The 15,431-nt window shown below is 45.9% G+C and overlaps 1 protein-coding gene across 1 annotated transcript in view; it reads right to left on the bottom strand.

Annotated features, from left to right (window-relative positions):
- The window catches only part of LOC115075325 (zinc finger protein 93-like), a 143,042-nt gene that overhangs the window by 112,604 nt on the left and 15,007 nt on the right, over positions 1-15,431 (bottom strand). The window contains exons 3-7 of the mRNA XM_029575623.1: positions 11,837-11,941; positions 11,513-11,626; positions 6,831-6,959; positions 6,082-6,189; positions 45-136 (exon numbers count right to left, since the gene is read on the bottom strand). Of these exons, the coding sequence (XP_029431483.1) occupies positions 45-136; positions 6,082-6,189; positions 6,831-6,959; positions 11,513-11,626; positions 11,837-11,941 (548 nt within the window). The remainder of the gene's footprint in view (positions 1-44; positions 137-6,081; positions 6,190-6,830; positions 6,960-11,512; positions 11,627-11,836; positions 11,942-15,431) is intronic.

Raw genomic sequence — 15,431 nt, 5'->3', positions numbered from 1 at the left:
CTGGAAGAACAGCAACAGGGAAAACACAGAGAAGAATTTCTCACCTGATCAGAAACCAGGGCAGACCTTCCCTTCCTCTTTTCCCCCTGAATTCTGAAGCTGGGGGGGTGGGTCGAGGCTGGAGATGTCACTTTGCCTGGGTAGATGATGAGAAATATGAAAAAGGAAAGGAGGAGAATGAGGCTGGGCTGATTCCTGGGGATCTCAGATAAAGTCCCTCCTCTCCCCCTCTGCAGAGGGGAAGGGAGAGATCTGGGATTCGCGACTTGCAGGGATTTCCAGTCCTGGGGGAGGAAGAAAGTGTCTGCTTTTATTCTGAATCTTGTCTATTTCTTCCAGCTCTGTAGACAACAGAGAAAGCGAAAGTGGCAGAGCTGCCCAGCTGAGGCCATGCTGGGTGGATCCTGCCTCCTTAAGGTAGATCTGAGGAGATGCCGTATAACTGCTGGCAGGCCAATATTCAAAGAGCTAGTGAGCAGGAAATTTAGCAGATTTAAGTTTATTTGGCTAACTTGACCCAGCTATTCTGCCTTTAACAGCACAAGCTAAATATACTCCGCTAAAATTATCTGGATAGAGTTATCTGTGTAACTGCTATTCACCAGCTTACTGAATGTTGTAATAAAAACGTAGGGGCCAGCAGCACTCCAGTCCTTCCCCTCTCTCCTCTCAAAGCCAGGGCAAATAAATATGGCCATGGCAGAGTGGGCCCCGCCCCTCCAAACCCCAAATATAGTTTACATTTTAGCTGTGGCTGAGCCGTACCTTCTCCTCCTCCCCAAGCCTGTACCTGAAATCGCCAACTCCCACCTCCTGCTTAGCACTACTCTGTTGATAAAGGCGGATAATTAATGTTTAAAAAAATAAATACAAATAAAGCAAAATGATAGACTTAGGTTTTGACATCCCCTAGGCATGGTTAGTGATGCCCCCCCAGCCTTGCACAGGACAGGATTAGGGAGCACAGCAGATTTTCTGTTTTCTGCTATTTCTGCCCCAGCCTCAAACCCTCCCCCTCCTCTGTATCCTGCCAGGTAGGGGAGGCACTGGAGCAGGAAGCATAAGGCTGGGAGACAGTACATCTTCAGCTGGCCTGCTGCGCCCCCCCCCCCCCGAATTTATCTTTCCTAGGCAAGTCCAGGCCTGCTTACACCCTAATTGATATTTTTATGGATGTTATGATGTTCCTTGCAAGGGAGCAAATAGTTTGAGACCTGTGGATTATTGGTTCTTACCTGCTAATTTTCGTTCTCGGTAGTACCACAGATCAGTTCAGACTGGTGGGTTTTGCCTCCCTGCCAGCAGATGGAGACAGAGAAAGTTTCACTGACACCGTACATAACCCAGTGTGCTACCTGCATCCTTCAGTACTGACCTGTACCCAAAGCCAAGGTAACAACAACCACCATAAATTTCTAAGCAAGCTTCTAAGCAAACTCGCTCCCCTCCAATTAGCCGGAAGAAGGTGAATTTGCCCAAAAAGTCAACAGAAAACTCATTTCCCAAATTTAACATAAGCGATCAGCACTGAAAACCTCCAACTCTGAACTATATACAAAGCAATAGTACAAGCAACGGACTCTCCCCCCCATAAATGGGCAGGTCTCTGGACTGATCTGCAGTACTACAGGAATGAAAATTAGTAGGTAAGTTCCAATTTTCCTTTCCCTGTATGTACCTAGATCAGTGCAGACTCCTGGGATGTGCCTAAGCTCCCCTTAACTCGGGTGGGACGTGGAGAGTTCTGCTCGTAGAACATCCTCACTAAAGCACATGGAAGCTGAAGCCCCGACATCCAAGCCATAATGCTTAGCAAAAGTGGGCAACGACTTCCCAATAGCCACCCAGCAAATTTCATGCAGAGACACCTGATGTGACTCAGTGCAGGAAGTCGCCTGAACGCGTCAAGTGCGCCCCTAAACCCCCTGGCAGCAATGTAAGTCGACTCGATCGCTTCCTTCAGCCATTGTACAATTGTAGCCTTAGATGACTTATCTCCCTTCTCTGGACCACTCCACAGTACAAAGAGGTGATACGATCTATGGAAATCATAAGCGATCTTTAGATTCCTCAATAATGCATACCTCCAATCTAAGGGCCGGATTTTAAAAGGGTTACGCGCGCTGGGCCTATTTTAAAAAGGCCCGGCAACGCGCATAAAGCCCCGGGACGCGTGTAAGTCCGGGGCTTGCAAAAAGGGGCGGCTCCGGCACAGCAGCCATTTTTACCGCTGTGCTGGGGATCATGCGCTGGCAGTCGGCCAGCAAGCGCATAAAGTAAAACATTTTGGGGGGGTTAGAGTAGGGCTGGGGGGAAGAAAGGAATGGGGGGAAGGCATCGCGGCTCGCACAAGGTGCACAATTGTGCACCCCCTTGCGCGCGCCGGCCCCTGATTTTATAACTTGTGCGCGCCTGCGCGCACAAGTTATAAAATTGGGTGTACACGTGCGCGCGCCCACGCACAACCTTTTAAAATCTACCCCTAAGAGCCTAAGCTCCCCTGCATGAGGTTGAGAGGAATCCAAATCCATAAAAAGTTGGAAGCTCTATTGTCTAACTAAGATGGAACGCTGAGACTACCTCAGGCAGAAAAGAAGGGACCATACATAAAGATATCCCCAAATCAGACATCTGTAGGAAGTGATCTCAACATGACAGTGACTGGAGCTCGGAAATTCTCCTGATTGAACAAATAGCAACCAAGAAAACCACTTTAACCATAGCTCTCTTTAGTGGTTCAAACAGAGCCTCACACAATCCTCTAAATACCAGATTCAAATTCCAAGATGGACAAATGTTCCGCACCTGAGGGCACAAGTTCTTAGCTCCCTGAAGGAACCATAGAACATCCGGATGTGCGGATAGAGAATACCCTTGCACCTTACCCTGGAGACAACCCAAAGTCGCTAACTGGACACTCAGAGAGTTAAAGGCCAGACCCTTGACCAGAACCTTTCTGTAGAAAAGCCAAAATATGCAACACCATAGCCTGAACAGACTGAGGCTGCACTCCATCAACAGCAGACTAGGATTCAAAGATCCTCCAAATTTGCATAAATGTCAAGGTTGTAGAAAGTGGAAATAACCACTTTGGAATATCCCCTTCATCTCAGTTGTCTCCTCTCAGAAGCGAATCCGCAAGACAGAAGTGAGTCGCCTGACCCAAACATATTGGGCCCAGGTGGAAAACAGTCAACCGATGTCAGAACCTCAGGGGCCCATCTATGGTCTGTACTGATCCTTGGTACTATAGGAACGAAAATTAGCAGGTAAGAACCAATTTTCCTATTCTGCTGCACTTCTCATTCTGTGGTATTGTAAGAAGCTCTGTGTGATCCATGTCCTGGTTCTAGTTCATAACTACAGAGTATCTTTAACTCCTTCCACCAGGATACCAACATTTTCAGAGCTCATAGAATTCCCATAATCTCACTTTTAGCCATGTTCTGATTTTCTTAAGTCACTAGCCCAGACTATTGAAAGGCTGAAGATATTTTCCTATTTTGGTCAGATCTGGGAAGCATGGTCAATGTGGCCATTTTGTTGCTACCAGGATCACGTTGCCTGGATGTTTCTCTATCCGCCATAATCCCTTGTCCACCAGACGCCATGGGAGGGAAGACAAAGAAGAATCCCTCGAGTCCACAGCAGCAGTACCGTGTTCTGTTCAGCAGCTTTAAAACCATGATGCCTTGGAGTTCTCTTTGGTCGTGATATCCCCATTTTCTGTGAATGAGACACATCACTGTCTCCGACAGCTCCCATTCCCCAGGGTCAAACTTTCTCCGACAGATACAATCCACCTGAATGTAGTTCACTCCGGCAATGGAGCAGTTGGCAGTGTCTCACAAGTGCTGTTCTGCTCAGAGAATCAATTCCCTGTCCTCTCGAGCCGCTGCCTGATTCTTGACGGTTGATGTAGTCCACCGTAATCACATTGTCTAATAGGATCCGTACTGGAAGGCCGTATAACCTTGGCAGACAGGCAAGCAATGCGAAATGCACTGCTCTCGTCTCTAACCGATTGATAGGCCATGAGGCCTCCTGTTTCGACCACTGGCCCTGCGCTGACTGATCTTGCCACACAGCCCTCCATCCAGAGAGGCTTGCATCGATGGTGACTATTATCCAATTCAGAATCTCCAATTCCGCATCACGCTCAAGATTGGTGCAAGTAAGCACCACGAAAGACTGTCCCTGGCTTCCCCCTCTAACAAACGAGGAAGATGAAACTTCCAGTGGGAGAAGAGCCCTCTGCAGAGGCCGCATACGTGCGAATGCTCAATGTGTTAATTCCAATGTCGATGCCATAGATCCCAGACCTGTAAATAGTTCCAGACCCTGGACACCGAAAGATCTAGCAGCAGCCTAATTGACTCTGCAATTTCAGCAATCTCTCCGTGAGAAACACTCTCTCCACTAGTGTATTGAACTGAGCTCCCAAATACTCCAGAATTTGTAAGATGACTAAATGGCTCATTGCTAGGTTCACCACCTATCCGAGAGACTTCAAGCGCATCTGTACCTTTCGTACCAATTGTCAACAGAAGTCATTTGATTTCGCATGAATAAGCCAGTCATCCAGATACACCAAGACACCCTCCTTTTGCAATGCGGCTGTCCCCACCACCATCACCTTGGTGAAGGTACGTGGAGCCGTCACCAGCTGAAGGGAAGGGCTCGAAACTGAAAATGTTCCCTTAGGACCATGAACCTCAGGAATCTCTGGTGCTACGGCCTGATGGCTATGTGCAGATATGCCTCTATCAAGGTGAGAGATGCCAAGAACTCTCTCTTGTGTACTGCCGCTATGACAGACCTCAGAGTTGGACCTCAGAGTTTCTATGTGGAAATGGGGAATCTTGAGAGCTGCATTTACCTTCTTTAAAAATATCTCTTGAATTGGATGGAGGGAAAAGAAACAGGATGCTTAACTTAATATTGACCTCCACCCACACTAAGCGTGTTTAAGGTCTGATCTAAAAGACTCGGGCCACGCCGAGCGTGTTCAGGGTCTGAGCCAACAAACTCAGGAGGACATCTGTACTCCCTAAAAAGGAACACAGAGCTGCTAGAGAAAAGTAGAAAATCAGCCAGATTAAAAAAGGGACTGACTAAAAGAAATAACAGCCACCCTGAGACTATAGCTACCTCAGCAGCCTCATGAAGGGGAGGGATCTGGACCACCAGATTTACACCCCATGAAAGAAAGGAGCGAGGGTACAAAAAGGGTCATCAACCCCCAGCTCATCCACCTCGACCAGACAAGGAAGGACCCACTAAGACCCAAAAAAACCCTGGGAGGAAGGCTCATAAATACAAAACATCTCCTGACTGCAGAACTGCAGGTTTTCCATTATCTACCATCTGCTGGAGACATAGAAATACTGAGGGACTTCAGATGACACACTGAGTTACTTACAGTGTCAGTGAAACTCTCTCTGTCTCCATCTGCTGGCAGGAACTGATCTGGGTACGTACAGGGAAATATTTTTAAATAAACAAACAAACCCCTAGAAACCTCCCCAAAACTGAGCGTGAGGAAGAGAAACCTCCTCCTGGTCCTTCTAATGCTGAATGCTGTAGCTCTGACAGCTACCGGCACTTACTGTTAATTTATTCAGGCAATGATTTGTCCTTTCACTGACAGCTGTAAGTGAAGGGACCAATCACTGTTCACAATATTTAAAGATATTTACTTGGCTAAGGCTCCATATGACACATATCAGGAAGTGATATTGCTTGTAGATGGGTACAGGTGGGCAATAGCACATGAACAGAAGGAAATAGATCATGTCTGATCTCATCTGCACCTCCAGTCTTTACAATGATTCTCTTCACTCTGATTACAGTCACCAACCAAATAATCTGCAACACCCTGCTGGAGACCTGGGATTCATTCAGGATCTGGTTCCCTGAGCCTCAGATGTGTCAGCTTACAGCAACTGAATTCTAACGGCTTAGTGATAACAAGTTAACTAAAACCAGTAATAAGATTCTCTCTCTCTATACTATATGTCCAATTTGAAATATTCCACAGCACACAGCAAGTATTTTATTATAAAGGAAGATGTTGCTCACCACTTTTGGAATCCGTATCTTCCTCTCCTCCCTCCAGCTGGTCATTAAGATGAGGCTCTTCTATTTTCAGGATCTCTTCTGTGGGGTTAGGAATGTAACCTTGGCTGTCTATTAGAAAAATAGACATAACCCAGCGGTCTGGACTGATCCTGGTACGTACAGGGAAATATCATTTGTTGTGAAATCCCACCCCCTTCCCTCCAGCTGCTGCTTGTATGGGCCCTCCTGCCTCCTTTTTCTCCATCTGATTCAATGAGGTCATCTTGCCTTCCTCCCTCCAGCTGCCAGTGCTATAGGGCTCTCAGAAAACAAAAATTGCATCTGCTGAGCATGTTGGGGGAACAAGGAGAGAGGTAAGGAATAGTGAGGAAGGGAAGGAAGGACGAAACACTCAGAGGATGGGAGACAGGAGCTGCTGAAAAGATTGAGGTAAGGGGCAGAGAGACATGAGGATAGAGAGGAGAGCATGCAGATGGAAAGAGCAAAAGACTGGAGAGGGAGAATTGGAGGTGCCACTGGGAGGAGAGAGAGGCTATAGGAAAATGATGGGAGAAGATAAGAAAAATGAAAGGCAAAATTAAAGAGAAACGCAGAAATAATGTAAATAAATTATCTACACAACAAAAATCAGAAGTCGGGGGCCTTGCTTATAATGCCTCATTCTCACTATTCTTGGTCTGTAGTTAGCGTCTTTCCTCTAAGAAAGGCTTGGATCAGTGCATCTCTAGCTTTAATTCAAAATATATTACCTGCTTCATGGAGTTCCTCAGATGTGTCCGTGATGGATAGGCTTCCTTTTTCTTCACACTCCTTGGGCTCAATCATCAGTCTTTCTTGCTCAAATTGGATTAAAATGTGAGGTATGACATTAGGGGTCCCTGTTATGGGAAAAGATGTTTACAATATATTTTAAAAAGTTACTCTAGCACCTGTATTGTCAATGCAAGTGAGCTCAAAATGTTGCTGTTTTTGTAGACACTGCCACCAGTGCAGAGCTAAGAATAAATTGGTGCTGCTGAGTTGCTCGACATCAGAAATCCCTTCTAGCAGTATCTTGATCATTTTAATACTGAGATGGGCTCCTCCATTCCCCTAAGGCTACAAAATTCCCAAAATGTGACTGTACATATGCACCAGGCTGGTCATACTTTAGACCTGATTTCTATGCTAAATAAGTTGAACCGATTAAAGATTATATGCAGTCCTGTCCACCTCCTCATTATCTACTGACCTTTGCAATAAATACCAACCTTATGGATTGTGCTAGTACCTAACACTATAATTTCATTTCAGAACCTTTGTGAAATGGATTTGGACCATCTGACAATTCAGTTAGATCAATTCCCCAATGATTTTCCCTTTCAGTCTCTTGAAGAGCAGATAACTTGATGGGATTTGACAATTAAGACAGCTTTAGACAAGCTTGCACCCCTTCAGTATCGATCCAATAATACTAGGCCTAATCCACTACTTTGGTTTCATGCTGGATTGAGAGTCCTTAAAAGGTAAGCCTGTCCTTACGCACCAATATGGTGTAAGAATAAACCTGCTATAATAGTATGAACTGTAATTCAAATATGGAATCTTACCAAATTTACAGGGTCATTCATCATTTTGCTATAATTGCTTAATGTGTGCATTAGGGCCCTAACGCATGCGTTAATTACCGCAACGCATGCTAATATGCAAATTATGTGTTAGTTATTCATGTGGGAGGAGTTTATGGTAATATTCGGCAGTTAACACATATTCGGCAGTTAACACATGACACATTATTGCATGCGATAGCGCATTAAAGCATGCAATAATACGTTTTATCGCTGGAAATAACTACACCTTTTTTGGTTGCGTTGTCCCCGCAATAGGACCAAAAATGCTTTTACCGCATTTTGCGGGGGGGGAAGAGAGAGAGAGTGGAGAAATTACTTTGTTTTCCTTAGTGTGGACTGATGGACTCAGGATCAATGGGTTATGCTCCTCTGCCAATAGATGGAGATGGAGTCAGAACTCAAAGCTGACGTCACCCTAGATACACCCCTGCAGTGACCTCAGCCCTTCAGTATTCTCTTCAAAGGCCACTGTGAACCTACTATTGAAAAAACTTGATTTGAAATATGATTAAAAATGGATAAATGTAACTGTACTCAACCAATCATAAACACTGAATCCCAGTAAGAATATAGATGCCCCGATATAGAGATTGGATGATGGATTAATCATAATCTCTTGGAATCGATATCCACTCCACGGGCAAATCCTTGGCACCATTCTTGGGCAGCTGTGGGCAAGATGCTGAATCCATCTGTCTACACTAAGGAAAACAAAATTATCAGGAAAGTAATTTCTCCATTTCCTAATGTGTAGCCAGATGGACTCAGGACCACTGGAATGTACAAAAGCTACTCCCGATTGGGGAGGGAGGCTGTCCGCGGTCCGATTTACACTACCCTTGCAAAGGCTGAATACTCTCAGGCCTGTATGTCCAAGCTATAGAACCTAGAGAAGGTGGGTAAGGAGGACCACATCGCTGTTTGGCAGATATCGATGGGAGACAGCAGTCTAGCTTCTGCCCATGAGACTGCCTGTACCCTAGTGGCTTTCCTGCCTCAACATAGGCTCCCGTGATGACCTCCTTAATCCAGCGGGCTATAGTAGCCCGCGAAGCTGGTTTGCCCCACTTCCTTCCACCATGAAGGACAAACAGGATCCCTGGCTCTGCCACGAAGACAGTGCAGAACCCTTATTGGGACGAAAACCGCTGTACCTCCCGAAACCTAGTGCGAAGCAGAAAAGATTGACTTATTGTCATCTTATCCTCTGGCAGCTTATTCCCTTTAGACTCCGCCAAAATCTTCATCAATTTTTCAGGTCCTCCCCAAACAAGTTTTCCTTCCTTTAAAAGGAAGATTACAGAGCTAAGACTTGGACCACATATCAGCTAACCAATTCCACTACCACAGCAAATGTTGCACCAAGACCACCGCATCCATATTCCTGGCTGAAGTGCGTCAGCCGCATATACAATCCCGGCCTCCACCTGAGTTGCCTGGCTAGGAGAAATCTGCTAAAGACTTCTCCTGAGACTTCTGGACCCAGCGTAAACAGGCCTTCTGCATCAGATTTCCTCAGATCACCACTCACAGGCTCGCAGCCAAACCTGCAACCAGAATGGTCATCTTTTTATTGACCGCTGAAACCGAAACATGCACCTTCAGCAATGGCAGGACGTCCTCCATGAGGAGATACAACTTTGCTATGGCTCTAGCCATCTTGGGGCTCGCCTCCAGGAAGTCCCATTCCTGGTTCACCAACTTCTTGATCCTTTTAGGGAGAGGAAAGGCTTTCTGGGGCTCCCGGAGTCCATCCAACACCGAATCTACCCCTTCATTGTCCAACTCCTCCTGTACCCAGTTCCTGCCAAACATGGAAAATAAGGGGCCTCAACTCCTCCTTATGGAACAGACGAACCACCCACGGATCATCTCTCTCTGTTTTCTGGACCTCTTCCGGTTCAACCATGTCCTGATCCCCGTCCTGATCGATATCTACCATGAGATCCCTTGGACCAACCCCCAGGTCATCAGGGTCCGATTCATCTGAGCTGCCAGGCTCTTCAGGATGATCTAGGCCCAGCCAGCGAAGGAGGTCCCCTGATCCCCTGACCAAGGTATCCTTCGGCCTCTTTGCAGCAGAAAGATAGCTGATAGAAATGCCCTTTTATAGCCAGTGCTCCTCCTGGTTAAAAAGGCCTTATGTATAAGCAAGACAAATTCAGAGGAAAACTCCACATCATCCACTCCCCTGTCTAGCCCAGAGCTCACATCTTCTCCCTCCCCCCATCCCGATGGGATAACTGGAGACAAAGGAGTCCCTGGGCTCCTGTCACCTTCTGAGCTGTAGCCCTTCTCCTGCCTGACAGGCTGTGTAGGCTCCCAGGATTGATCCTGATAGGACCCTGGGAACCTGTGGCTCTCCTACTAGCCCCGTTCACCACAGAGGGCTGCTCCCCTCCAGAAATGAATTGCGGCATAGCGCTGCTGCATTCTGCTCCGAGTCAGTCCACCGGCCCGACTAGCTTTCCTGCATTGGGAAACCGCTGTCGGCACCATCTTGTCTCCACACAGCCGGGCCTCCTGCAGAGGCACAGAAGCTGCGTGATTGTGGCGTGCGGGAGAGGAGGGGAACACGGCCCAATGCAGCCTCCGGCTCCCCAAGCAGCCTGAAGCTTTTCCATGCTGGGAAATTGCTGTCGAAGCCATCTCCATGTGTCCAGGCCTGCTGCAGAGACACAGAAGCCGTGTGATCATGGGGTGCAAGGGAGGAGGGGAACACGGCCCAATGAAGCCTTTCTTGGTTTTATTCTTTACCCACTACTTCTCTCTAGGCACTTACCTCCCCGAGGTAGGAGGCTCCATGATTGAATTCCAGGTGCAGGGTCTGAAAGGTCTGGCTCATGCATCTGGTGCCCCACCGGTCCTCTTTCAATGGAAGAGCAGGTCCTTCATTCCTTACAGTTAAGGAGGGGAGCCCGACCACATCCCTTACTGAGAAATTTAACTTTTGTGCCAGGGGTGGAGGGGACATTTTATAATGAGCCAGCTCCAAAATTACTGGAAATGTGCACACATGTAAAACAGTACACATGAATTAGAGATCCCAAGTACACCCATATTTTTTTTAAAAATGCTCCAAAGGCTCCATGCAGGTTCTAAAATCTTGATCAATTTCCGTGGACCCCTCCCCCCCGCCCCCATATGTGCATTATATGGGGTCGCATGGACAGGTCTGAAAGTTAAGCTTTATATGGGTATGCTAATGAGTAGGTGTAAATGTGTGTGCAGATACAGTACTGGGTTCTGCATGTACCAACCAATTTTCAAAGTGGACATTTGCACAGATGTCTGCTTTAAAACTTTGGAATGGAGTCTGCTTATTCTTTGTTCATGTAAACTTTAGAGCTCCATGGAATACTGAAAATTATCCTCTAAATATGAGTATTACCATTAATGCACTAGCATGATAGTCCATGTTAGCTCTCATTAATATTAATATGGAATTAACATAGACTAATGCAAAAAAAAAAAGTTAATGCAAAATAATGCAGGTCAGTTCATTAATATTAAAACAGGTTACCAAAAATCGCATTATGAAACCAATTTGAATGGACTCACAAGCAATACAAAAGCTAAACTACACTCCCATTATGCCTCTGTGATTAAATCAAGCAGTACTGCCCTCCCTGCATGCACTCCCTCTGGCAGCCCCTGCAATACCACCAGTTCCACAGTCCTGCCAGGCCTTCACCCCACCCAGCCAGCCTAATCCATCTACAGACAAGAAAGAGGATGACATCCTCTTGTCCTTCCAATGCTGAGCTACTAAATGTGCAGCTGGTCTTAGTAAAGATGGAAAGTAGGAATTTTATACTTGCCTGTTACAGGATGGCAAATCTGTTCTTTTGTCTCTGAGTCAGGGTGATCCATGCAGGATAGATCTTCCTCTTGTTTAACGCATAGCGAGAAGACAGAAGTTACAATCGGAAGGCCTGTTATAAGAAAACAAACATATCTAGAAAGATTCAGTGGAGGACCTTATATTATTATATTAGAGAACATATTTTTAGGTTTCCAAATGCTTGAATGTAATTCACTTAGATGTTCATGAAAAGTGGAATATAAATAAAAATAAATGTGAAATGACCCATCTCATGTGATCCAAGAATGCAGAGCCCTTTAAATCCAGAACATTTACTTACGGTCATTCATGTTTTCAATGTACTCCCACTCATAATGTTGAGTAACATATTTCTCATCTTCCTTTTTAATCTTGAATATGACATCATGATTAACAATTGAATAACCTGTCAATAGAATATGGGAAAATTACATTCCAATGTTATTTGTAGAACTCCCGGGTTTCTTGTATGTTTCCTGCTCTCATAGAGCAGCGTGAGTGTATGCATGCAGAGATGTGTGCATATATAATCTTTTTGGTGTGCTTGTGCCTGACAAAGTTTGGTAAGAAGAGAAAGTTGCAGTCTGCCCACTTGCTTAACATTAAGCCTTTCTGGTACAATCTTTTCTATTTCTGACCCTCATAGGTGGATGCATTGCTGGTACCAATCTTCTCTGCCAACATGTGCTCTACCAGACAGGAAGAGTCCCAGCTTCTTTTTAAGATCATCCAAAAAGTAAAACCCAAGTCATGGGATATAAATATAACTCTACCAAGAGGCTAGTGAGATGGAAAAAAGAATAATTTTACCTATGCCATCTGGTTTCCACCTGGAGGGTTTGCATGTTACAGTATATTTATCTAGTGAGGTTGGCTGAGAATCAGAGAAGCCAGGGTTTAAACCCTGCTTCTCCCACTGACACTTTCACTTTGGGCAAGTTACTTTGGGTAAGGGATAGGTTTGTGGAAGATATCTGGAAGGAAGATCATGAGAGGGCCGCACTGCGTGGAGACATTAGGGCAACAAGGAGAAATTACTCTGGTCAGAAAGGACTACTCTGCCACCATTTCAGGATTAAGAGCAAGCAGATAGATATCAGAGGCATGAAAGTACTGTGTCTGCTAAGAAGGGACAGTTTCAGTGAGGCCTGCTACTATAAGCTAAAGGAAAATTGGTTCTTACCTGCTAATTTTCGTTCTTGTAGTACCACGGATCAGTCCAGACTGCTGGGTTATGCCTCCCTTCCAGCAGATGGAGACAGAGAAAAACTTGAAGGGCACCCTGTCTTAGACTGATGTGCCACCTGCAATCCTTCAGGATAATCAATACCATAGCAGAATGAACAAAGTTTCAGAACCAATGGCTAGCAAAAACAGCACAACTCGAACTTCGAAACTATGTACATGTAAGGAGTACTCTTTGGTTATCTTCGATATACTCTGCAGAAAACAACTGCTAATAAAAAGGAAAAATACCCCGAGCAGACTCTCCAGATTAGAATACCATCCTGAATGAGCAGGCGTCTGGACTGATCCGTGGTACTACAGGAACGAAAATTAGCAGGTAAGAACCAATTTTCCTTTCCCTGTACGTACCCGGATCAGTCCAGACTGCTGGGATGTACCCGAGCTGCCCTACATGGGGTGGGACCTGGAGAGTCCCTCTTGAAGAACACTGCTGCCAAAACAGTTGACATCCGAGGCCTGGACGTCCAAATGGTAATGCTTAGCAAAAGTGTGTAGAGCTTTCCAAGTAGCTGCTCTGCAGATCTCCCGCGGCGAGACCAACTGACTCTCTGCCCAAGATGCCGCCTGAGACCTGATCAAATGAGCTTTTAGACCATTCGGCACTGCACGTCCGTGACATATATATATGCCGAAGCTATAGCTTCCTTCAACCATCAGGCAATGGTAGCTTTGGATGCCTTATGTCCTTTCTTAAGGCTGCTCCATAGGACAAAGAGATGGTCTGAAACCCTGAAACCGTTAGTAACCTCCAAATATCGAAGGAGAACCCGTCAGACATCCAACTTCCGTAAGTCGCGAGCCTGAGGGGACTCACAATCCAAATCCGGAAAAGCTGGCAACTCCACCGACTGATTCAAGTGAAACATAAGAACATGCCATATTGGGTTAGACCAAGGGCCCATCAAGCCCAGCATCCTGTTTCCAACAGTGGTTAATCCAGGCCATAAGAACCTGGCAAGTACCCAAAAATTAAGTCTATTCCGTGTTACTGTTGCTAGTAATAGCAGTGGCTGTTTTCTAAGTCAACTTAATTAATAGCAGGTAATGGACTTCTCCTCCAAGAACTTATCCAATCCTTTTTTAAACACAGCTACACTAACTGCACTAACCACATCCTCTGGCAACAGAGTTTAATTGTTCGTTGCGTGAAAGGTAGACACGATCTTTGGCAGAAAAGATGGTACCCTTCTAAGAGACACCCCTGAATCTGAAAACCAAAGAAAAGGTTCCCTACAGGACAGCGCTTGAATCTCAGATTTTCGCCTCGCTGAGCAGATAGCCACGAGGAAGACCATCTTGAGCATTAGGTCCTTCAAAGTGGCCCGTTTGAGGGTTTCAAAAAGAATTCCGCACAACCCACGGAGAACCAGGGTCAGACTCCAAGAAGGACAAACCGCTTGAACTGGGGGGTTCAAATGCTTGGGACTAAAAAAGCAGCAAGGAAGGTTGCTTAATAAAGCCGTGAGAGCAAAAGTACACAATAAGCAACCAAATGTCCGATCTTATACAACTTTATTGTGTAGAAACAATGTATGCAAATGAGCCCGACTCCAGCCGAGTTTCGCCCTCTTTCAATAGGGCTGCATCAGGGGTATTTGCATGTATAGATATTCTGTCCTCATCAATGTTGTATATATGAACAAAGGGCATTGCAAGAATACTCCAGTCTGTGCAGTGCAAGAATCAATTTCTTCAGAGATAACACTCCGAATTCAAAGTACTTTGAATTCGCTCTGAAAGTGACCACAGCATTTGTGCACTACTGAGGTCCGGAGTGTTATCTCTGAAGAAATTGATTCTTGCACTGCACAGACTGGAGTATTCTTGCAATGCCGTTTGTTCATATATACAACATTGATGAGGATAGAATATCTATACATGCAAATACCCCTGATGCAGCCCTATTGAAAGAGGGCGAAACTCGGCTGGAGTCGGGCTCATTTGCATACATTGTTTCTACACAATAAAGTTGTATAAGATCGGACATTTGGTTGCTTATTGTGTACTTTTGCTCTCACAGGTTCAAATGCTTAGCACCCCTCAGAAAACGCGCTACGTCAGGATGGGCTGCAAGGGATGCTCCATCAATCTTTCCCCTTAAATAGCCCAGGGCTGCAACCTGGACTCAGAGAACTGTACGCCAAAGCTTTTTTCAACCTTCCTGTAAGAAGGAAAGTATATGAACTATGGTGACGCGCTGCGGAGAAGCTTCCAAACTGCTACACCAAGAATCGAAAACCTTCCAGACCCGAACATATGTGAGTGAAGTAGAGGTCTTATGTGCCCGCAAAAGGGTGGAAATGACTGCGTCAGGATAACCCTTCTTTCTTAACTGCTTCGTTTCATAAGCCAGGCCGCTAGACAAAAGCGAGCCGCCTGGTCGAAAAATACTGGACCTTGCCATAGACGATTCGGACAATAACAGACGAAGCGGGCCATCCACAGCTAAGTTGACCAGGTCTGCGAACCATGGCCTCCGTGGCCATTCCAGAGCTACGAGGATGACAGACCCTGGGTGGGTCTCTATTCTTCTTACGACCTTGCCCACCAGAGGCCAGGGAGGAAAAACGTAGAGCAGAATGCCGCGGGGCCACAGAAGGACAAGAGCATCCACTCCTTCCGCCCTATGCTCCCTTCTGCGACTGAAG

This window comes from Rhinatrema bivittatum, chromosome 1 (assembly GCF_901001135.1).
Source record: "Rhinatrema bivittatum chromosome 1, aRhiBiv1.1, whole genome shotgun sequence".
Lineage (NCBI taxonomy): Eukaryota > Metazoa > Chordata > Amphibia > Gymnophiona > Rhinatrematidae > Rhinatrema > Rhinatrema bivittatum.
Note: the sequence above shows the minus strand (reverse complement) of the source record. Positions and strands in the feature narration are given on the sequence as shown.